The sequence below is a fragment of the Ptychodera flava genome, chromosome 14 (assembly GCF_041260155.1).
Source record: "Ptychodera flava strain L36383 chromosome 14, AS_Pfla_20210202, whole genome shotgun sequence".
Classification (NCBI taxonomy): domain Eukaryota; kingdom Metazoa; phylum Hemichordata; class Enteropneusta; family Ptychoderidae; genus Ptychodera; species Ptychodera flava.
Window position 1 is genome coordinate 6,073,913 of NC_091941.1, and position 23,775 is coordinate 6,097,687.

Sequence of the window (23,775 nt, forward strand, 5' to 3'; positions counted from 1 at the left end):
ATCTCATTAATTATTTGATGTACGACTAGTGCGGTGAGCCCGTGGAATGAATTATTGCTGTTGCTCAGCGGAGTCATACACACTGACACAAATAACCATCCCCATTTAATTAAGTTTATCACAGTTTCTTTGCTCAAGGGAACACACGTAAAAATATGCAGGCAGATAAGCCTGTCATTGCCTAAAGCGACAATATCCCTTTGCAAAGTTTATATCCGTTTTAGCCAAGAATTACTGCCCTACTGAAGCAGACGTTGACAATTCTAAAGTTACGATCAGAAGTGATCGGAATATGCTCTCACAGTAATTGTTTTGACCAAAAGTGAGAAAATTGCCCCAGAAAATTTACATAAGCAAAGAAGAGAAGACAATACTTGACCCGCACCCTTGTCAAGTATCAACCATAGTTGACAAAACTTGCCATGTAGAATAAGGATACTATGGTACAACATTATTGAAAGTCATTAAGCATTTTACGTCAGCCAATTCCTAAGTTGCATATTTAATGAACTTTACTAATCAGGGATATGTACCTGGATTAACTTGATCAAAGTCGGAGAAACATGCTATGTATATTGATAGTACTTGGTTGAAACAATATTGAAAGTCATTTAGCATTTTCACTTCAGCTAAGCTCCAATTTGCATATACAATGAACTTTCCCCATTAGGGATATATATCTGGATTGGCATGATTAAAGTTGACGAAACTTGCTATGGATATTTGAGAAACACTGATATAACAATCATGATAGTTGTTTTGGCAGTTTTAGATAAACTTCTTACTAACTTGCTTATTTAAATAACTTTCCTAATTAGGGATATGTATTTGAATTGACTTGAGCAAAGTTGACAATATATGTGATGGACATAGAAGATACTAAGTTAAAACATCATTGAAAGTCATTGAGCATTTTTACTTCAGCTAATCACCAATTTGCATGTTTAACGAACTTTCCTTATTAGGGATATATATCTTGATTGATACGATCAAAGTTGACAAAACTTGTAATGAATATTAAAGACACTAAGTTAAAACATTACTGAAATTCATCTGGCATTTTTACTTAAGCTAATTACTAATTTGCATTTAAACGAACTTTCTGAATTAGAGATATATATCTGGATTGACTCGATCAAAATTGAAAAAACTTGCTCTATACAATGAAGAAACTTTGATGACCAAAAGTCGCGTTAGATTTTCAGAACATCTAATTACTAATTTGCATATTGAACGAACTTTCCTATTTAGAGAAATATATCTGGATTGGCTTGAAGGATTTGGCAAAAGGCAATTACACTTGCTATATAAAGTAAAGATACAATGACAGCAGTCAAAGAAATGCAGTACCGTCAAGCCTGTATAAAATGGTCACATAAGGAACCAAGAAAAAGTGACCATTATATGGAGGTTGCCATTCTATAGCGGGTGGGTGTGGCATTACTTTTGGCATATGTGGTAGGCTTAGCAGTGAATTTAGGAAAAGATAACAGAGTCTAATAAACTTCAATATCATAAATCTCTAAAAATTATAACACTTGCCTTTAATTTCTGAAACAATTGTGATGCAGCTAAAAATTTGTCAAAAAGAGACTAATTTCTTGCTTTCAGTCTAAGAATGTTTTGACAAAGGTCATTCAGAGTTAGATATGCTGACAATTATAGACAGGTTTTGTTCCAAATTGGAGAAATTCCATGTGGCCATTGACCATATAAGAGAGGTGGCAGTTCTGAAGATGGTCTTTCAACATTTACAATGTTACGGGAGTGCCACAAGGTGACCACTATGACCACTGAGACAGGTTTGACTGTATTTTTATTTCAGCTAATTACATATTTGTATACTTAAAGACCTTTGGAATTAATCTGTGGTGAATATCTTTTATGATGTTGATCATAACACTTTCACTGAAGTTGCAAACATGTGGCAAAAATTTAAATATACAGACCACTGCAATATTCACTTAAACACGTGGGCATTTTCAGTTCATATCCAGTTTTGTTTGCTATGGACTCTGGAAGGTATTGGACCAAGGGATCAACCAGCCGGAAAATTGTAGAGTCATAGAAAACGATTTATAGCTACAACCAAAAATCAAAGTTACAGACAAGATTGACGCAACAGCTTTTGATCACATGTTTGAAGAAGAAACATTTCAGTGTTTGTTCAGGGGAAGAAAAAAAATTTGAAAGGTTATTCAAATTTGATGTCATGTGATCCTTACATTAACAATTATTACAGAAAACAAAAGAAATCACAGCATTCATTAATATCTAGGATTTCAGAAGATCACCGTCCTTCCAAGGGTAGAAGGATTATGCGAAGATATATACTTTAATGGGTTGACAATATCATGTGTTTGCTGAGAATTCATTGTTTGAAAGGGCCCCGGAACCTTAAAAATCTCTGAAGAAGATCATCGCTAGAAACCTACAAACTGAATTTCAAAGCTCAGACAATTCTTTTCAAAAAATGAAAAGAAGTTTTTGATTATAAAAAAAGATAAACTTGGTCTAAAACTTTATCTAATGCAAAATTTTCATTACATAATACACAATTCAAATTTTTGCTGATGGTTGAAGGGAAACTAGTGTTTTGATTAAAAATAACAGCATTGGCCCTAAAAATTTACAAATAAAAATTTCAACATTATTTGGACAGTCTGACAGCAGTCATATCGAATTAACATTTGAAAGCTATTGGATGAGTTTTTTAATATAGAGATGAATGTGTTTTTAGGCAAACATGGGGAAAACTAACAAAATCAGAAGAAACAAATTTCCTGTTCGCTTTGATAAACCTGAAACCCTAGGAAACCATGAATCAAATTTTATCAAATTCAGAATATCAGTTGTCAAGATCTTAATTTTAAAACCATATACTGTAACTATGCAAATTAACTCTTGTTATGCAAGTCTTCCCTACCAAAATCTTTCAGTATGAAGTTGCATTTAATGCTGGCATGTGGACCAAATTTCAGTTGAAACTCATCATCAGTTTTTGAGAAACCACGCTCAGAGACGAACAGGCATGAGACATAAACATTTGATATTGAATTCACAAAACTTTCTTCTTAAAATGTGTGTTTTCTTTCACATTGGACCAAAGCTGCAAACAGTGTTTGTTGTCAGTCAGACTAGGGCTTGATTGTAGCCCTTGATTTTTAATCACTCTTAAGTAATCTAGGGTTACATTTTGGAAACAGTGTTTCATCATTGCAGATAACTACGGTACCTGTATTGTTAATTGACAGACAAGGAAGGAAGGAAGGCATACAATGTACTTTGGCGGCTACCCGTTTCATGTTTTCGTTTGTCTATACAATGAAGACAAAAGCAGCATTGTAATAACCATAGAGGGCACTGTTCTTGTTCGCAAAGGCACAGGGATTTAGCCGAGTGGTTCTCTCTGTTGCCTCTCCGCTAGGCGACTGATGCCGTATGTTGTGGGTTTGAACCCGATTGAAAATTAGAACATCTCATGCAACTCTTACCCTCAATTGCAGAACTTCTTCATTCATTTGTTTTAATTCAACAAGATTTGTGAAAAACATGGTAAATTATTTTAATTGGCAGAAAAATAATCACAGGAAGTATGGCCAAAGCTAGGAAATCTCATATTTGTGTCTAGGGCAAAACCCTTGAACACACTTTGAGTGATATTCGTTAACGAAATTTGGCAAACATGGATTTCATACTTTGTTAGAAAATGGGATTTCAACAACATCAACATCAAGAAATTAGCAACAGCAGGAATTGAAAACGACAAAAATGTAGCATGAGATATTATTTACTGTATCAGTTCTTGTGAAATAAACAATTTGGAATTTGAGAAGTTCAGTTGTTTATGATGGGATAAGATCACCCTTCAATCCTGTGTGATGCAATTTAATTGTGGTTTGTCTTCATGGATGAATACTTTGTACTTTACTCATAAGATGGAGAACAAATTTGACGACTCCATGGCTTATGGGCCTTGAAGATAAAGCATGCGCATTGAACCCATTACATCTTTTTCCCTTTCTGCTGCTTGTTTTCAGATCATTCCTCTGTGTGCTTGTTGTTTTCTTTGCTTATTTACAATAATATATATATGACACTTCATGTTGATGCTGGACATGCAGGGAACATTTCATGAATAGACATTTAATTTTCAAATATAACCACACTCATGCTACAAAATTAAAAAATAACACAACACATTTGAATAAGTCCTTTATTTTTCATTTCTACAGAACTGATCCAGATTTGTGAATGAAACATTAGCATATTACTGGTAATACTGCTTTGCCATCACAATTTGAAAGAGAAATACTGATGAAAATCAGCTATTTTAAAAAAATACACACGCAGACTCTAAAATCAAGCAGTTTACGCAAAGGCAGTGTTGTACAAAGTGGGACCACAGACTACATTACAACAGAGAATCAATGAAAACAATATTTCTATCCTGGTCTTCTCTGTTGTCTACATTTATGTTGCCTGTTATCTCACTGTCTAAGCCAAAGAAAAAATTTGTATTTTATTAAGTTTTTATACTGCACACATAGTCTCAAACAAGTATTGACACACCTTGCACAAATCTTGAAAACTCTATGACATGTTCAGAGGCAATTTCTGATGGTTTTTGCACAAATGTACGGTAATTCTACAACATTGGAAGTTCTATAAAACCTATATAACCATGGTTGCCACATCTTTGCCACATCTTTGCATTGAAAATACATCATTTTGTGAAGAAACTGTGGAATGTGACACATGACAGATTTGGTCTAGATTAATGACACACACTCTCAAATCTAAGGCTCACAATGTAGTTTTGGTATAAAAATGTAAGCTGTGCTATTTCAGTATTTTTTTCTGTAAAACTGTCTTTTCTGATTGTGTGTGTTGAGTTGCCTGGATATTGAAGACTCTTTACTATTCACATGGTATTTTAAAAGTCCCTGTACAGAAAATAGGTACAAATGGATTCACCATGAACTATTGTGGTCAAAAATGGGAGATTTCAGTATGTGTGTTTTTCTCAGGAACACATGAATCCCAGAACGATACTTGAACTACAAGTACAACACTGTTCAAAACTGGCATGGTGTCAAATTTTGTGTTTTGTTTGGATATTTTGGCATGGTTTGATGATAATACTGGAAATGCTTCACAGAGTAACACACTTTCATCACATTTGTAATAATGCTAATCCTTTGGAATATTTCTTTAATGAGGACAATTGTCAGTGGTGAGGACATTGAACATGATACTTTTAAAAGACCTTGATTTTTATACAAGTGATCAGGCACTCTCAATGTGATGTCATGGATTGTTTTGCATTGCACGCTGATAAATTGACTTGAACTTGAAACTGAGAGTCAGCTATTTAAATGGACTGCTATTACGAGACGTAAGGATAGCAAAGTACATTGCACCTTGAACATACATTCACTAGAACTCTGAAGACACAGCCACAAAAGTAATTGATAAGGAGGTAAACATATTTTTGCCTGGGTCTTATTCACTATTTCATGATTTTTTTCCATTTTCTATTTCCACTCAAATATTATTCTGGTGTGATAATTTACTGTCATCGAGTTGATTTCATCAGGAAAATTAATTTTAGTAAATGCATTGATCCCTGGGATTGAGTTTATCATAGTTCAAAACACAATTAATACTGTTATGGTGGTTTTGGAAAGCATTAACGACAGTAGATCCAACAGAATTGATGTCAAATATCATGAACTGATGGAGTCTTTTTAGGTTGTTTTACAGGCAAGTAATAATGTGCACTGAGGTTGTGTGCAATTCATTGCATTTCATATTAATTATCATATAAATTATTGGTTGATCAAATATATTTGTTTCTTTCTCTTGTTTCCATACAAATTTGTCAGCATCAAAGTTATTTTCAGGCAGAATAACTCTCTGAGGACAGAAAGGCTAATCCAGGTGGGTTGTTTTGGTGAAGATCACTGCATTGTTTAAAATGTCACTACCATAAAACATTGCTCTACGCCTTAAAAAGAATTTTTTTTTGCCTTTTTTGTTTAGCTTTGAATGACTTCAACATTTCTAAAAACACAAAAGAAATTTATGTGTATATGTATATTCATGTATAACATGTGTACATATATTTACACATATGTACATGTGACAGAAAAGTACTGCACTGAATGTACAAGGACAGTTTACATTCAGTAGTTCAAAGCAGAAAACATGACTATTCATGACTTGAGTTACTCTGAGTTTGGAGAATCTGCCATGCCAGGATGAAATTGAACATTCATCGTCAAACTACGGTGACAAATCTCTAATGGTACTGTAATCATCATCATTATCATCATCAGTGTACTTTGCTATTGTTTGGGAAAACAGACACAAAAATTTGGACACTGCTTCAAAGGAAAGTTGTTCATATAAGAACATTAAGAATTATTTGATGACCACTGTGATGACATTAATTAAACTCAAGTAATGAGCAATGATGAATTACACTCTGAGTGTGTGTTTGTGATTTCAAACATTTCTAAAGACAAATTTCAGCATATCACTCTATATACACATCATACATGTATGTATCGTACATATATATCCGAATATACATAGAAAAATAGTGTATGCAGATTGACACATTTTAAAATTACCTAAACCATAATATTTGAACAGGGTAGAAACCATCTGCCATACACTTGATCACACAATCATCAAATGTGGCATTCTAACTCACTATGGCAACCATTGCAACAATTCCAAAGAGAGTGAGAGCATAGAGACTGAGGCAAACAAAAACACTCATATTGATGGACGACCGTCTTTTGGTAGAATATTATTCATGTTATTTCACTTACAAAACTGACAAAAATGTTGATTGACCCTGCAGAGTTCCTACCCTGTTTCAGGATATAACAAAAAAGTAATTTTGAAAATTATATCATTGCATATCTATCATATTTCTTTTTTCTGCCAGCCAATAAAATTTGTGCAGGCCTCTATCACCCAATACTTCCATGTTTCCTTTAGCAACACAACATATAGAAGTTCTTACAACAATTACTAAAGAATGCCAGAAGATAGAACATTTGTACTTCTAATTAGCAGCTTCTCTAAAACTAATCTTATACATTTCTATTACATGTGGTCCTTTTGAAGAACATTATTATTTCAATTGTAAATACAACAGACACCTGCTTTCTGGAGTTTGGAAACTGAATATAATACTTCTTGAAATTTTATCAGTTTTCAAACTGAATAGCTAACTTACAACAATGAGGATAATTTCTGTGCTGAGATTTGCTGTTCTTGGGTCTTTGACTGGCATGGTTGTATCTTCACCAAATCTTGTCGTCATGGAGACCACCTCTACATTGAAAAGAGTGCTATATGATACCATTGATGTATTCACACTGTCAGGTGCATAGCTAAGTGTTTTGTGAACACACATCGGGTCAGTAAGAATACTGTGTTATTTTCAGGTAATCCTTAACCCAGTGGTGAATGGAACAAGTGAATAGGTGCACTCTTAGTTACCTATGGCTGGAATACTTTTTGATTTCTCTATAATTTCTCAACATGGGGTGTAACTGGTCAGTCATTTGCAGTGTTTAGGGTGTGAGGGAGCTGAAAACTTACAGACAAGATAGTATTGCCTTGAGTAAAAGAGAATCACATGCTGATCAACAGCAGTACTAGCTGTCGTTACATTGGAATTGGCAAGAACTGAAGGAACAGTGAACACTTACTTACACTCAACATAAATTTAAATTATGCTTGTATCTCTCTCATGGCGATTGCAGAGAAGAATTTGCTCTTTTGACACAATAATTTTCACAATTTAATGACTGAATATTTTGATTACACAATGAGGATTGTGGGCCAATCCGTTGATTACTTGGTGGACCCTATGGTCAATACCTCGGTGAATCTAGTGGTCAAGCAGCCTTATGTGGTAGTCCTGAATGGCATTTATTACACTATTCCAGCACTTACTGGTCCCCTGAACCATTGAAACAGAAAATTTACAAGTCTTGGCAAAGAAATTGATGTAACTGGATCTCAGATTGGATTTTGTCATCCTTTATATTATACAGGACATGCATTATGCAGAATACCTTTATCGAATTTGACAAGGAATCCCTGACCATGACACCGCAGGTTAAATATAGAATCATTTTGTTTCTTAATATTTTTTTGAAGATGTAAAAGGACAAGGATATACATGTACTCTATAAAATGGCTTGCATACTCACATTTTACACTTTTGCAAAATATTCTTTTAATATTTCTGGAACTTGCTCCTCTTCATAATCTTTCACAATCCAAGAACTATCATTATGTATGCCTCGTATCATTGCTGATAGATCTGAGTTAATACATAGGATGGGATGAAGAAGAACGAACACCTTTTGAAATTCTGATAATGATTGATTGCATTCAAGTTCAATGACATCCTTTCAGCATGGGATACCATTTGAGTTGAAAAATGTACACAAAATTAACTAAAATGTTGTACAGGAAGACTTGGTAGACTACAGTTGGTCTATTAAACGGACAAAGTCAGCCATTTTTCATGAATTTTGTTTGATATGAGATACTACTTATATTGTTTGACATATTGAAAGATACTGAATGAATTGATGTCATGCATATATTCGACCCCAGTTGTAGACACAGTTAATGAAACCATCGCGAAAATGAATTAATGGTCATGATGGCCGACTTTGTCCCTTTAACCTATAGAACTGGAACTGGAAATCCACTTGTCGAAAGAAATGAACTTTGACCTCAAACTGAATATGCTCATCCTTGATATTGATAAGTATTGATAAAGCTGCATCATATAAAGTGCCATTCATTAGTTGAAAAAAAATTACTCACTTTTTCCAGAGGATGGCCGAAAGAGACACAAAATCTTCTTGTTCCAGGCAACAGCTCTACCAATTTCATAACCAACACCCAGAGAGGGCTGAGTCACCTCTGCTACCACAACTATTGTTGATAAGATAATAAGAAAAAGAAAAAAATAATAAAATTATCACACAGATGTTTTTGCTAAGTAATATGACAAATATATATCTTATTTGAACATGTTTCATAATCTCTAAAAACTTTGTCTTCTCAGGTAATATATACAAAGGTCTTCCTCACCGTCAACTTTCAAGACAGTATTACTCTACCATTTGTATGAAAAGAATTTGTTTAAATATTCATCAGGTCAGCCAATCAATGCAGAAAAAAGACATAATGTATCATATCTTGTTAAAACTGACCTACAATGTTAGTCTACAGAAGAAGGGATAAGAAGCCAAAGTTGAGATGTGTAGATTAAAGACTTACCATCACTTTTCTGAAGCCATTCCAGATCCCTGTCATGGATGAACTTCTCATCTAAAGTGTCCCAATCTGATTTTAAAAAATGACGTAAAATGTTTATTTTATTGCAAATGCAATTTATGTTAAGTTGAAATTACCATGAGCTTTCACAGTAGAAAACACTTACCAGCTACACCAGTATGCATCTCAGTTGTACTTAACATGATATATGATGATTGTATGAAATCAATGCAACAATGCCAAACTGTCAGGTCTATATTTTTTATCATTTGATAACAGACTGAATTTCTGTACATATTCCTTTATTTTCATACTTTTGACAGAATGACTTGTATGCTATTGTACCAGTATAGAACTGATAAATGGTTTTAATTACAAACAAATTCAAAAGAGGGATTAAACTGCAGCAAGTGAAAAATAGAATACAGTAAAATATTGACCGACCAGCAGGAGATAAAACACTAGCAAAATTGCAGAGAATAAAAACATGTGATAAATGGTTTGATATGGAAAAATGAAGGCTGCGACAGCTTTAAGTCTCACCTTTATGTTCTTTGTTACCGACATGTTCAGTGAGTACTGTTCCAAAACTTTGCAATTGTTTGATGATGCGAGCATAAAGGTCGGCATCCTGACGACCACCACGAATACTTCCACAAAAGTAGATATGTCGACTCATTCTATATTGGGTAGTATCTGCACACAGGTTGTGACTTGAGAATGCTGGAGATGATTCAAACCAGGGAAATAAAATTGAAATTTTTACAGCATAACAATATTTCGCAGTTTTCACATATATCTTTGGGAAGGAATGTTTTCTTTTTGTATCTATCATAGGTTCTGTATGCTGGTAAAATTTGCCCTAGAATTTTTGTACTTTGTGGCTTCTTGATAAAGAAGCACTTGAGGGGCTTCATTATTGTTGTGATCTGTAAGTATGAGGTGCTTTAGACAAAAAAATATTGGAGGCTAAAAGGTGAAAATGTATCATAAATTTATGGTTTTATATTGCAACAAAGATATGCAAGTTAGTCCAAATGAAGAACCCCTTAAAATACAAAACAAAACTGACAGACTGCATAATTAATATGGGGCATATTGGCATGTAGTCTTTCATAACGGTACCATAATGTCCATCCACCTCATGTTGTGGAGCCAGGAGAAGCTTTGACAGTATACGCTTTTATCATAAAGCACCTGATGCACAATTTATTATTCTTTGTATTTTAAGATACGCCATGCACCAAAATGTTGAATATAAAAGTTTACCATAATCTGAAAAAAACATTTCTTGAGGGATAGTTGTTTTACACCAGAAAGGAAAATATATATATCATATAATGTTCAACAAGCATTTCTGTTTTATTACTCGGAAAAAAAAAATTCTTAAAAAGTTTACAAGTAGGCCTACATTCGCGTTTATAGTGGTTTGTTTTTGTTTACAATTCTTAAAAATAATTCTAACTGTATCCTGTACTGTTTCATTTTGGTCTAGTTTTAATAGATTTTGCATTTGTGTGATTAGTTTTTGTGTGTGATTATATCACTACCAAAACCGATTAATTGCCAACTGTATTTACATTGCATTATAGTATACAACTACGTTAGTATAGGTATAATTTCATAAGCTTTGTTACCGATCAATTTCTAATTTTACTGAAGCATATTTTTCGATTATCCACTTTTCAGATAACGATGGCTGCCTTCCCCGCCATGATGGGGATGCCATGATAATTGCATGTTCATGATTAAATCTGCAATCATCATAACCTCACCCAGGAGTGATGGGTACCTGGTAGGACAGTTGTTGTTATGTGTGCGTTTAGCTCTGCTGCGCTTATTGGCTGCACATGTGGGCTGTTTTCTGCTCCCCAGGGAGTTGAGTGGTATCATATTAGGTCCAGTGACCAGGGGTAATAATTGTATTGTAAAGCGCCTTGATCACATCTACTTGTGGATATGTGCGCTATATAAGAACCAAATATTATTAAATATTATTATAACGTCCCCATGGTAGGGAAATCTTAAGCTATGGAATAATTTAGGGTTTAATAGAAACTTCAAAATTTGCGGATGATTGGTAACCCCAAAATATTGTCTGATGTTCGAGACCGCAGCACTTGCCGCTGCAGTTGACTGATCAAGTAGCCCTGCGTACGATGCTGTGTGTTCCGCTGCAGCTAATAGCCCCACTCTGTGGTGAGCGGGGCTATTAGCTATTAGCTGTAGCGGAACACACAGCATCGTACGCAGGGCTAACTGATCAAGATGCTGACAATGCTTCGCTGGAATGAGTGCCTTGCTTGCTTGAAGATGCCAGTGGATACAGTGCTCGGCAAATGGTTTATAAATGTAAATGACGTGTAACACTTAATGACTTAGAATCTTACCTGATATGCTGTTGTATATCACCTACTGTCAGTACTGATAGAGATATCCCGCCTTCTGTAAAATAACCCTTTCACCTATGTACTTTGAACTCCGATCACGTTTTCGGCTACGTCATACTCAGGAGCGGAAATTGTATCGCTAGGAATTGTGGGAGGGAGTTCCTTACGTGGCAGTCGCCATTGTAAATTTCCGGTTTCGCAGTAAGAAAACCGGCGAAAGGCAATCGATTTCTTTCAACGCATATTTGGACCAGTTTACAGTAAGTAATAATTCAGATTGTGGCATTTTCCCCTTTCGCTTCCTCAAAGCTGTAAAATTAAGGAGAATGTGACGTATGATCCGTCTACCTCCGTAGGCAGTTCAGTAAGATTTACGAACTTGGTCACAATCTTCATTCATCGTAATACCATTGCACTGGCGACATTGTACAGTTCATATTTTGTGCGAATTCAAAGGTACACGTCAGCGTGTTAAGAGTCTTGCCACGACTACATGTATGACATGTGAACAGAATCGTTGTTGTCAGGGTGTAAGAGAGTCTTTTAGACACAAGTGTCACGTGTGGTAGCACAATCCATATCCATATGCAACGGCCATCGAAATCGTTTAGTTCAGTCGGTTTACACGCAAACAAGACGAGTATCAGCTAATGGACAATATTGTTACTCACATGTAAAGCGCTCAACATTGAAGTTCTCAGCAAAACATATGAAGGTATAGTCGGTCTTTCATTAATTCATAGAGATGTTCGGGCATAGATGTTCCGGTATGACAGCACTGAGCCCGGGATATTAAAGCAGATGCGGGGAGTCTTGTATCGAGTAGAATTTCTAATAAAAACATGGCCTCACTCAATCTCATGTGACAAGACCAGTATACCACAATGTTATGTTCATGTGTGTGTTTCACTCGGCAATAGTTGAGAGGATGGCCTGTTTATAAGCTATCAACAATGGTTTATAAATGTCGGAAAATTGACAAAATGGGTGTTCATAGCAGTGCTTGATGAGTAACTGCTGTAGTGCTGGTCCTATATTGCCAGTTATTTGAGTAAATATCTGAAATATGGTTTTGTCTTTTGGGCCATCATAATACCTACAAAAATTGTTTCTCATTAGACAATGCAGTGGAATCTTACATTATGGAACATGATGTTAACTAGCTGTCAAAAGTTTTCCGTTGATACTACCAGTGTTTAAATTTTAAATATTATTGTAGTGGCTATAAACAGAATGCTGAGTCACTTGGAAATCATGTTTTGTCGGAAACAGTTTTCTGTTTGTAGTCACTATCATGGAAGTCATAGTTAAAGGTTTGCATTGTGTTTAATAAGAATTTTCATATTTTCCCATTCATAACTAAGGCATATGCTTTTCACAACGTGTATACTATACAGGACAGTATTCCTGCTTGTGATAATATGACCAAAGTAAATGTTTCTTTTACAGAAGAAAAGGTACTTGAGGATAAGTAGTTGCATGAAATATAAATTTACTGTATGAGTTTGTCTGGATTTGCCATTGAATACAATATTTTCAGCTACAGATAAAAAGTAACCAGAAAACTGCTCTTACTTGGAAAAAGATGGCTGCATTAATTAAATTTTACATGTGTATTTAACTAAGCTAGAAACCATAGATGTTTGAATTGTGATAAAATTACATAACACAAGGCTTTGCACAGATGATAAGACTGCAGTGAGATTTAAATCTCTAATACTATTACTATGTTCAGACAGGGAAAAATTGAAACGCTTCTGCAACACTATTTGTGATTTGTAAACACAGGGGATTAATAGATTGAGTCCGCTTGCGTCCACATACACAAAATTAAGCCATTGTTTTGATGTTTAAGACGTCTTAATGCGCCCTCTCGAGTTCAAACGGTGTGTATGGCCAAGCATTGTTTGTAACAAGATGGCTGAAATGGACGACGTCGTACTGGCTGTAAAGAATGTGGAAGAGGCTCCCCACACAAACAAAACATTACCATACACACTAATCCAAACTTCCCTACAAATATCCGAGGCGAAACAAACAATCGGATAAGAATGTAGAAACACATTTTTGAAACGAATCAAACACAAACTTAATGACTCAATCGAATATTTTTGTTCCCACTTAATAAATCATAGACAATCTCAATTCTCGGTTTATGGCAATTTTTGTCGACCGATAAAAGTCTTTTCATCTTTAACATTCCGTTCTAATTTCACCTATGGTGTATAATATCCTAACCTCCTGTGACTTTCCTTCTAAACGTTGATTTGCCTTGTGCACCAAAAGAGATGCTGTATTTTATGCCAAACGATGAAAAAATATGTGAAGAAATAACCATGTATCAGTCAGTACGGCAGGCGAAACCCGGACGGCCATACCGATTGGGGACAGAGCATAGTAGATCGAAACGCAAACGGGGTGTTATTATAGGAAAGGCGGTGACTTATTTTAAAGCTGAATAAAATGCTGTCTCTGGTTGTGTAAGTCTGTTGATCGAAATATATATTTTGTTCCCCGGGCCAGTTGATTAATCATGGGGGATGGCAGTCTCGATCTCCCCTTTATGGTTCGATATTTACTGACTCGTTCCCTCTCATTTTTGTCAATCGATGAAAGCATTTTCGTCTTCCATATTCAATATTACTTTGACCGATGTTACATCCTGACCTATACTGTCATTAGTCTGTTAGTTTTGACCAAAGTACAAAGACATTGCCCATGCGTCCGGCTGATGAGATGTTTTGCAAAACGGTGAAGAAATGGGAGCCCGGTAGACATCGATGTCAGTCTTTCCGGACTGTTTACATGTAGCTTAGGGGATATCAAAGGAGATGAATCAGTTAGATGAATAAAACATAACTTTTCAGACTTATTTTATGTCAATTTTGCCAATGTCGGACTTTTGATTCGATTGAGAAACCAGAATCACCTACAGAGATGTCTGTATTAAACACGAACGCATAATTCGGAATAGTTTGTTGTGCTACTGTCGGTCTCAGTCGTGGTATCTCTCCCACAAAATTTCGAAGCTATAGGTCTACACTTGTCGTTTCGATTCACAGGTAGCGGTACACCGATGACCAGATATTGTACCGTTCTTAAAACTAGTCTAAGCAATTTTACGACACTGCACTATTTGCCATCGTGTCTCCCCGTGAACGTCCTTGAACCTATGGACGTGACCATTGTTTTACTGCGCCCATTAGCGTGTAAACCCCTGCTCGTTACCAGCAGAATACTTTTTAAAGTTCTGTACATCAGTGTACACTGTGTGTATAAGCCCTAAACCTAGTTTAATTCAATTATGGAAAGGTATTAAAGAATAAAGGGTCGTTACAGTTGCTAAAATTGCGAGAAAAACGGCACTTTTTACTCAAATAGAATAGTCCTATCCACAAGCACTATTGTTTTAAATCACGTCCAGGGTGCGCTGTTGATTTTCATTCTTTCGTGCAATTTCATTCGTTTGAAGCAATTATCCTTTCATTTGACTGCTCTGTGGGACTCTTCTGAATATGTGTTTTGGATAAAAAGAACTCTACAGTGAAAGACATAAACTTCGACGGTGATAGGTATACAATATCGGTTCGATGTGTGAAGATATGTACAGATTACAAGTTATTTTAGAAGTTCTCAAAACCAGTAAAAATAATTCTGCACGCCACTTATTGATAGTTTCTTCTTGTGAACGTCATTGAATCCGTGACCGCGACCATTGTTTTCGAAGTGTTCGACGGTTGAAGATATAATTATGTTACTGAACTATCGTGTGATTGTTTAATAGCATGGTTAGGTAATAGACGGTGTAGTCTGTAGAGGCGATACGGCGAAATTCCACGGCCCAAGGGAGCGTACATAGCATGGTTTCATACAACGAACGAGCCGTCGGTTTCCATAGCTACTACGTGAAATCCGGCCTCACCGATGTCCCGGGCCGATGTCCCTGTCCTGATTCGGAGAACAACTTTCAAGCTGCGTGTTGAGGTTCAGATGTCCGATTTTTTCATATTCAAAAGGCTTATTGATTTACAGAGAACGCCCGTCTTGTTTTTAGCTTTAACTTAGCACATGATGGCAATTGAAAATTCAAAGCCAAATAGCCAGTGGGAAAAAAATAGACGACTCGCTCTCACCAGCGGTCGAGGTCGCAATGAAAAAAAAATCGAAGTCTCTGAAATCGGTATCATTGCTCCGCCATGTTTATTGTTGGTTGTACGGCCAGTTTAAAGTCACAGACTTTCTTCACGGTAAAATTCATATAATTGCCATACCGCGAAGTTCCCTGTGCATTTCAATATGTCTATTTGGAAGCAAAAGCGCCACGGACATTCGATCGATGGTGATGAACTTTCTCCAGGCCGTGACATGTCACCAGTTACGAACTTTACCGGTTTTCGATACGAAAGATGCAATATATTATCAGCGTTGTTCACGTTGTGTTTTGAGTTTGATATGGAATATAACAGGAAAACACTAACGATTAGAGTGACGATAGAGACCATGCCCGATACGGAAAAATTGACATCAACTACTTGCAATGAGCAGTGACCTGAAACTTCAGACTGATATATAAATGTCGACAATATAAAATATTGAAATGCCAGAGAGAGAGAGGGAGAGAGAGGTTTACGCTGTCGCAAACTGATTATACTCTTTCGGATATGACTTCGGTGTAGACGATACACAGACATCGAAAATGTACACCTACTTTCCAGAAATTCGACCAATCTTATAATAAAGAGTAGAACAAATCCAAAAGTGTTGGTTGAAGTAAATCTTTAGATGTTGGTTTTCTAAAGTTAGATAATACTTACAGAAATATGGTCGTCATAGTCTTCTTTTAAAAACTATTATCTTCAACACCACGTTTCTTATGATCGGTGATGTCATTTTTTATTATTTTTACAAACTTTCAATGCATCAAACGCTATAAGACTATCTCATCTGCCTGTCAAGGAGTTACAATATATTTCCAAGGGCTGGCACACAATGTCAACTTACGTGTCGAGCGGCCGGTGGCAGTGTCACATATTGTTCCGTCTGTAATCGCGGCCATTTTGATTTTGATGTGACACCAACGTGCGTTTGAGGTTTTTTTTGTTACCTAATTTGTCGACCTCACAAAATTTCGCAGTCCATGCTTTGAAGCAGTCTCAACATGGCAAACATGTCTAGCGTAAATTTCATCATCGTCGTTCCAAATTAAATTTGACCACTAAATTATTTCGGCAGTTTTAATTTCCTATTAATTAGAAGTTTTTTCAAATCGTAATTATTTTTTTCCCCGTCGAATTGATAGGGTTTTTGGTCGCAAGCTTATCTCTTCGTCGGACCAGTATACCGCGAGATGTAGTACTGTGTTCAGCAGCCATTGCGAAAGTGAATATTGTATATTGGTTGTTGTTTGTTTTATGTTACAAATACCTGTCGCGTGAGGGCGTTTGAAACGCTTCTGAAGCGGCTCAGTCTGTCCACACAGCGATTTGCGGATAGAGTTAATCCCTACAACGGCTCTGGTCGGGCCGACTAAATCGTCTCAAATCTGAAACGCTTCAGAACCACTTCGGAGTGTCCACACATAACTTTCTGTGTCAGTATTGGCCCAGAACCGTTTCAGAGACGTTTCAATGGCCTGTGTATGAACGGCATATATGTTCAGACAGGAAAAAATTGGAAATGTTTCTGTGACACCATTTGTGCTTTACAAGCACAGGGGATTATAGTTTGAGTCTGCTTGTGTCCACAAACACGAAATTAAGTCTTTGTTTTGGTGTTTAAGCCGGCTTAATGTGCTCTCTCTAGTTCAAAAGGTGTATATGGCCATTATCTCCATGATATGGCCAATCATACAGCATTGTAACAAGATGGCTAACATGAATACAGTCGTACTTTCATATAGCCAGTTGCTGTCAAAAACTTCTTTGTACCTCACTTTCAGTGCCTTTATCTTGTGCTGGAACTGATAAGCTATCCTGTTTAAACCCTTTTTGAAGAGCCCTTTCAGCAATTTTGTTGTAAACGAGTCTGTCTCTACAGGTTCCGTTCAGCCATGGATGTCTATTTTTTACATCCATGGTTCAGCATTCTCTGTAATGCTGTATACTTTTGTCCGCTCAGACTGAGATAAGCAGACTGATCTCATCGTCAAACCAATTATTGCCACAGATTGTAGTGTTCTGTTCTGTTCAATCCTCATTATCCAAACTATTCAACTGACTTGCTGTCTACTTCCAAAGATTCCACAGTTTTCCCTTTTTGTATGCATCTTGTGTGCAATACCAGTGATGCCTAGATATATGTTGGAGCCAATTAATGTAAGACAACGGTATTTATCATCAGTGTCTGAGTTTACCCTTATTGATACTTTTGAAATGTCTCAGATTCAAGTTAAAAACCAAATAAATTATGTGAAGTGTAAGTACAAGTGTAAGTGAAGTGAACAAAAGTGGACATTGTTATTTAGTACTACTAGAAGTTCATGGGTAAATCAAATAGATTTAGTGGCAGGTAGTTTGAGCTGCAAGTTCATAATTTCATAAAACGAATTAACTATTGCCCCTTGGGGTAAAGAAAGAATCTTGACAAGTGAGATGACAAGATGTTCTCTGTAGGAAATTACACAAAGGCTAGAGTTTAACAACTCTGTATTCAACTTGAATTTTCAGCAATACAAACATGTCTACGTATCAAGAATTCATTCAACAAGCAGAAGACAGAGATGGTGTTCGATTCAGCTGGAATGTATGGCCATCAAGTCGCCTGGAAGCCACTCGCATGGTTGTACCACTAGGTTGTCAATTCACACCATTAAAAGAACGTCCAGACTTACCCCCAATTCAATATGATCCAGTCCTATGCAGCAGGCCAACATGTAGGGCAATATTGAATCCATTGTGGTAAGGAGAGCTTGTATGGTGTATATCAATAATCACATAAGACACGAACTTTTTTAAACACATGATGCTCAAAGTTTCAGTTGGTATTTTCATGTTGTACTCTGATAGACATTGTCTTCAGCATTCTGAATCATAGGTATGGCAGTTTTGCTGGTACCTATACAGTAGAAGAACTTACACACATTTGACCTTGAAGATGAAGATGAAAAGATTTTCTGAAATCTGTTTGTGATAATTTATTGACCATTTGAAACAATGTGATACTGTTTCCATGTACAATTTTGACTTTGGATTAAACTCTATCAATCCTTTTCTTCCATTTCAGCCAAGTTGATTACAGAGCTAAGCTATGGGCCTGCAATTTCTGTTTTCAGAGGAATCCAGTAAGTAACAACAAAAAACTAGTCTTGTTTGATATTTGACTAATTAGAGAGTGAAATAAATACCTGTTATTTCCTATTTTATATATAAATGAATCAATGATGCAGTACTACAAGATGGTATATTAGAATTTCCTCTTTAATACAGCATGCAGGAATATACAGAGTGCACTCAAGGACAACATGTTGCACACACCCCACATATGTTGCACATATTCAATAAAATACTGCAAGGCTCTTTCAAACTTGGAAGTATGAAATATATAGATAGATTTGATGTATGTTTAAAATTTTGCTGTGTTCATAAATTTAAAATATAATGTGTTGATATTCTATCCTCCATTACTGGAAATCCAGGTAAAATTTACTCGGATACTGGCCCTAACAAAAACATGGAGTGATGGTATTTCTTAATGTTACCAAAAAAGAAAAAAGTAATGCAATACAAGAGACAAGCTGTTGTGTAATGATAATATTGTGTCCAATATTATGACATTCAAGTATTTATAAAGTTCCATTGTACCTTTCCTTTTGCAGTTTCCTCCTCAGTACAGAGCTATCTCTGAGCAGCACCAGCCAGCAGAATTGATTCCACAGTTCTCAACCATAGAATACACATTAACTGTAAGTCATTTTCTACACAAATTTTATATCCTTATCCAATTAATCAAGTGATTACAACGAATAATGAGATGATGTGTTGACATGATGAAATGATGTACTTGAAAATCTATTCATGATGTTTTGTGGTGTTAGATCACTGTCATTGTTTCCTAATTTTCCTTTTGAAAATGATGTATTCTCTGACACTCCAACAGAGAGCTACAACAGCGCCCCCAATCTTCCTGATTGTGCTAGACACATGCATGGATGATGAAGATTTACAAGCACTGAAGGAATCCTTACAGATGTCCCTCAGTTTACTACCACCCAATGCACTGGTTGGTCTGATAACCTTTGGTAGGATGGTTCAAGTACATGAACTTGGATGTGAAGGATGCTCCAAAAGCTATGTCTTCAGAGGAAGCAAAGATCTTAATGCAAAACAGATTCAGGTATAGAGAAACTACCATTTATGGTTTTCTATGACCCTGAGAAAACATTTCAATGAGTGTTGATATTCATTACATGTTGAAATGTTTTCCCATTAAGTTGAAGGCATTCTCGTCAGCTCACAAGTCATTGTGTTTTGATTACAATTTTTGAAAGTTGTTAAACACTTTCCTTTCCAACTACTTATTTTTAGCACACATTAAAATAAGGAAAGGGTGAAGATCACTGACACAGTGTCGCAAAAAAACCCCAAATCTGAGCAGATATAGAAGTCAATCGAAATTTAACGACTATCAAAAGCATCGCTATACCTATGAACTGCTACATGCCGAAGTACGCAGTCTAAAATGGTCATCTTGAGCCAGAAACCAACCTACATTTTTGAGTCAGTCATGGTCTGATGTCGTCCGTAGTCGGAAGTAGAACCTTTTGACCTCAAATCTGTTTATTTCCAGTCCAGAAGTAAACATATTTCCCATGATGCGTTTGATGTTATATAATAATCGCAATCATACCAATCCATAGTCCAATATTTAATGCTTGTGGGACGGCTGTGGTGTTGACTCAATCACTTAATCCGCTGATACAGACAGCGGATTAGCAAGTTGGCAATGCTTCAGAGCAATTACAGTGGTGTAGACACAAGTTGGAGAGGAGATAAGGACTTGTCCGTAATATATAAAGCAGTCGGACGGTGTAAAGTTGAACTCTTTATTTGAAATATCACAGTCAAAATTAATAAAATCAAATAAGGTAAACCGTTGCACAAAAAACCCTCCTCCCCACCCCAGGGTTCTTTCATCTGTCCCCTGTGAATTTTAGTAGGGTCCTTCTGTGCTGCGCTGAATACACAAAATTACTGATCTGAAAAAAATCCTGTGTGTGTAAAGCATGGGGAGAGTCAACCTACATGATGGGTTTTGAGTTTACCAAAGGGGATTGATGTCAATTGTAACTGTCTCTATGATGACTGATCCAGACATGCATTAAAGGAACTTAAATATCAGCTTCCTTTACAGGGCAATCTTTTGAGTGTCCCGCTTTTGTTCTCAAACAAAATACTTGTTTTAAGGTGTAACCACATACCTTTTATGAATTCTAAAAACATACTGTTAATGACCGATTCAACATGTTTGAAAAGCTTCATTCATATATTGACGTGAATTCAAAAATTGTTACAGTTTGAAATACTGAGGACAGTCAAGATGTATTGCTTCACCTGTTATCATAAACATGACACTCTCTAGCAATTTATGTATGAAATCAGTAGTAAACTAGACAGCAAGAATCAATAAATTTGAACATGTTGACATGATCTTGCTCCCAGGAAATGTTAGGAATCGGGAAAATGCCTGCCCAGCAACAGAGGGGACCTCAACAACAACCACAACAGCCAATGAACAGGTAACAATTTCCTTTGATAGTTATTTAAGTTTTAATAATAGGTGAACATTTGTTTAAACAGAGAAAACTGAATGCACCCAACTTTATAATAACTTCTGACAAAACCAAATGTGCCTATGCATCAAGGAGTAATAGAGTAATGTTTTCAAAGGTGTGTTCAAAACAAACAATTATAGCAGTTTATGACTTTATTTACTGCAACTGCACAAGTACATGTACCAATGGAGTGTAGACTGTAATCTTCAAATTCTGGTAATTCTGGTATGTGTGTAGGTTTCTGCAGCCAGTCCACAAGTGTGACATGAGTCTGACAGATCTTCTGGGTGAGTTACAGCGTGATCCATGGCCAGTAGGTGCTGGCAAGAGACCACTCAGATCTACTGGAGTAGCTTTGTCCATTGCAGTTGGTTTACTGGAGGTAAGGGTTGTGCTTTGATTGAAGTCAGCTGCTGCATGACTGGACTGTTGAGAGTCAAGAAACTTTCATCTTATTTCATAAATGTTGTCAGTTGGGTTCTTCTGCATTGGATAATTTTTATGAGGATTTTAGACTGATAAGTTTTCATTGTTCCAAAACCAAATAGTTCAATATTGGGTTGGTCATGTGTGTTATGTGATGGATCATGGGAATGTTTTGGTATCTCACATAGCAATTTCATAGCAATTTCATTTCAATACAGTCTCTAATTTGTTAGTTCAAAGTCTAACTTTGCCCTTGAAAAAGGAAAGACAAACAACATGGATCCTGGCTGTTTGTATTAATAATTTTATTTGTTGTCAACCAATCATCAAGCATGTTTTATATTCTATACCTACTGTTTTTATCGTTCGACAGTGCACATACCCCAACACTGGAGCTCGCATCATGTTGTTCGTTGGTGGTCCAGCCACACAAGGCCCTGGAATGGTTGTTGGTGACGAACTGAAAACACCAATCAGATCTCACCATGACATTGAAAAAGACAACATCAAGTACATGAGGAAGGCAATCAAGGTCAGTTTTATTCTTCTCTTCTGTTCTGTTCCGTTCTGTTAGGAATATTATGATTTGGTCTAGTTATGATGCAGGTCAACCGTAATATCAGTCTCTTTCATGACAGAAGAAGACTCTATGCTTTGAAACTTTTTATCATCCTAATCACACAAGTGAGCACATTCAGCGTTCCACAGGGTTGGAACATTACATTTTTCAGTAGGACCATGACACAGGTCTAACACACTGGGAAATCGTGCTGAACTTCTACAAGAAGAATGAATGCTAGACTAGCAAAATAGACACAAGTGAGCATCTACGCATGTTTTCACAGGATCCAGGGTCCATGGAACACTCAATGATTTTGCTGACCTATGTATCTTATAGGAAGCATGTGTTTAAACTGGTATGAATGAATCTCATTTATGTCTGGTTTTCTTTGAACATTTTCAGCATTATGAAGGTTTAGCAAAACGAGCGGCTGAAAACGGTCATTTGATTGATTTGTATTCCTGTGCTTTGGATCAAACTGGTCTTCATGAAATGAAGTATCTGACAAACTACACAGGGTAGGTACAACAGTAAATTCTTTGAAGTGTGTTACACACGCAGTGAATGTGATAGCGCCCTCAACCTCTTGATTGATGTTTCTGTAGTGATGGTTAAAATTCACAGTTTATGTCTATTGAAGTTCAAGTAGAAATGTCTCATTAGAGTTGTTACAGTGATGTCATAGAGGTGAACTTTGAGACTTTGACTTATGTCAATATCATGTTCAGTTTTAAGAGATCAAGATACAAAGTGAAAGAGCATGTAGATATCGCATTCAAAGGTCTTGAAATGTAGAATCAAGAAACTGGTGCAAAATATATCTATGTTTTCATTCAGAGGTCACATGATAATGGGAGACTCCTTCAACACTGCCCTCTTCAAACAAACTTTCCAAAGAGTGTTTGCTAAAGATGTGAAAGGAGAATTCAAGATGGCTTTTGGCGCCTTGCTCGAAGTGAAGGTGAGTTAGATATGTTGAGAAAACCTAACATTGTCTAAATCTTGCAAATTGTGAAGATACCTGCACAAAAATTTTCAAACTTAATTAATCATAGGCTGAGTCAATATTTGCAGTTTTTCTTTTTCTATTTTTCTGTACAATAGAATTATTGGACCATTCAATTTCATTAGTTTTCTGAAAAGAATCAAATTACTAAGAGCTCTTCACAGCTTCAATATTTTTTGTGATTATTTCATCTGTGTAATTGACTTACTAAGTCTGACAGGTTGCAACAAAGGGCAAAGTAAGAATATCATCTGTTAAAAAGTGTCTCAAAAATATTTGATCAGTGAATCAAATTTCT

At 36.1% G+C, this 23,775-nt stretch overlaps 2 protein-coding genes across 4 annotated transcripts in view; one reads left to right on the plus strand and one right to left on the minus strand.

The window, feature by feature from the left end:
* Positions 1–4,202: 4,202 nt before the first annotated feature.
* On the minus strand, positions 4,203–11,844 carry LOC139149097 (5-hydroxymethyl-dUMP N-hydrolase-like). Of its 2 annotated transcripts, none has more exons than XM_070720650.1 (6): positions 11,715–11,844; positions 9,868–10,047; positions 9,328–9,393; positions 8,869–8,979; positions 8,241–8,353; positions 4,203–7,353 (listed from the first exon to the last, which is right to left on the minus strand). In XM_070720650.1, the coding sequence occupies exons 2-5, from the start codon at positions 10,001–10,003 to the stop codon at positions 8,244–8,246; spliced, it is 423 nt and encodes a 140-aa protein (XP_070576751.1). In that variant the 5' UTR covers positions 10,004–10,047; positions 11,715–11,844; the 3' UTR covers positions 4,203–7,353; positions 8,241–8,243. The 2 variants fall into 2 exon arrangements, with proteins under 2 accessions (XP_070576751.1, XP_070576752.1); XM_070720651.1 differs by having other exon boundaries at positions 4,203–7,370.
* Positions 11,831–23,775, plus strand: part of LOC139149095 (protein transport protein Sec23A-like) — a 40,909-nt gene continuing 28,964 nt past the window's right edge. Inside the window, exons 1-10 of one of the 2 annotated variants that reach the window (XM_070720648.1) lie at positions 11,831–11,974; positions 18,380–18,610; positions 18,936–18,993; positions 19,528–19,614; positions 19,809–20,045; positions 21,371–21,447; positions 21,721–21,865; positions 22,283–22,441; positions 22,874–22,989; positions 23,309–23,432. In XM_070720648.1, coding sequence (XP_070576749.1) covers positions 18,390–18,610; positions 18,936–18,993; positions 19,528–19,614; positions 19,809–20,045; positions 21,371–21,447; positions 21,721–21,865; positions 22,283–22,441; positions 22,874–22,989; positions 23,309–23,432 — 1,224 coding nt within the window. In that variant the 5' untranslated portion in view covers positions 11,831–11,974; positions 18,380–18,389. The remainder of the gene's footprint in view (positions 11,975–18,379; positions 18,611–18,935; positions 18,994–19,527; positions 19,615–19,808; positions 20,046–21,370; positions 21,448–21,720; positions 21,866–22,282; positions 22,442–22,873; positions 22,990–23,308; positions 23,433–23,775) is intronic. The other variant, XM_070720647.1, reaches the window with a different exon arrangement.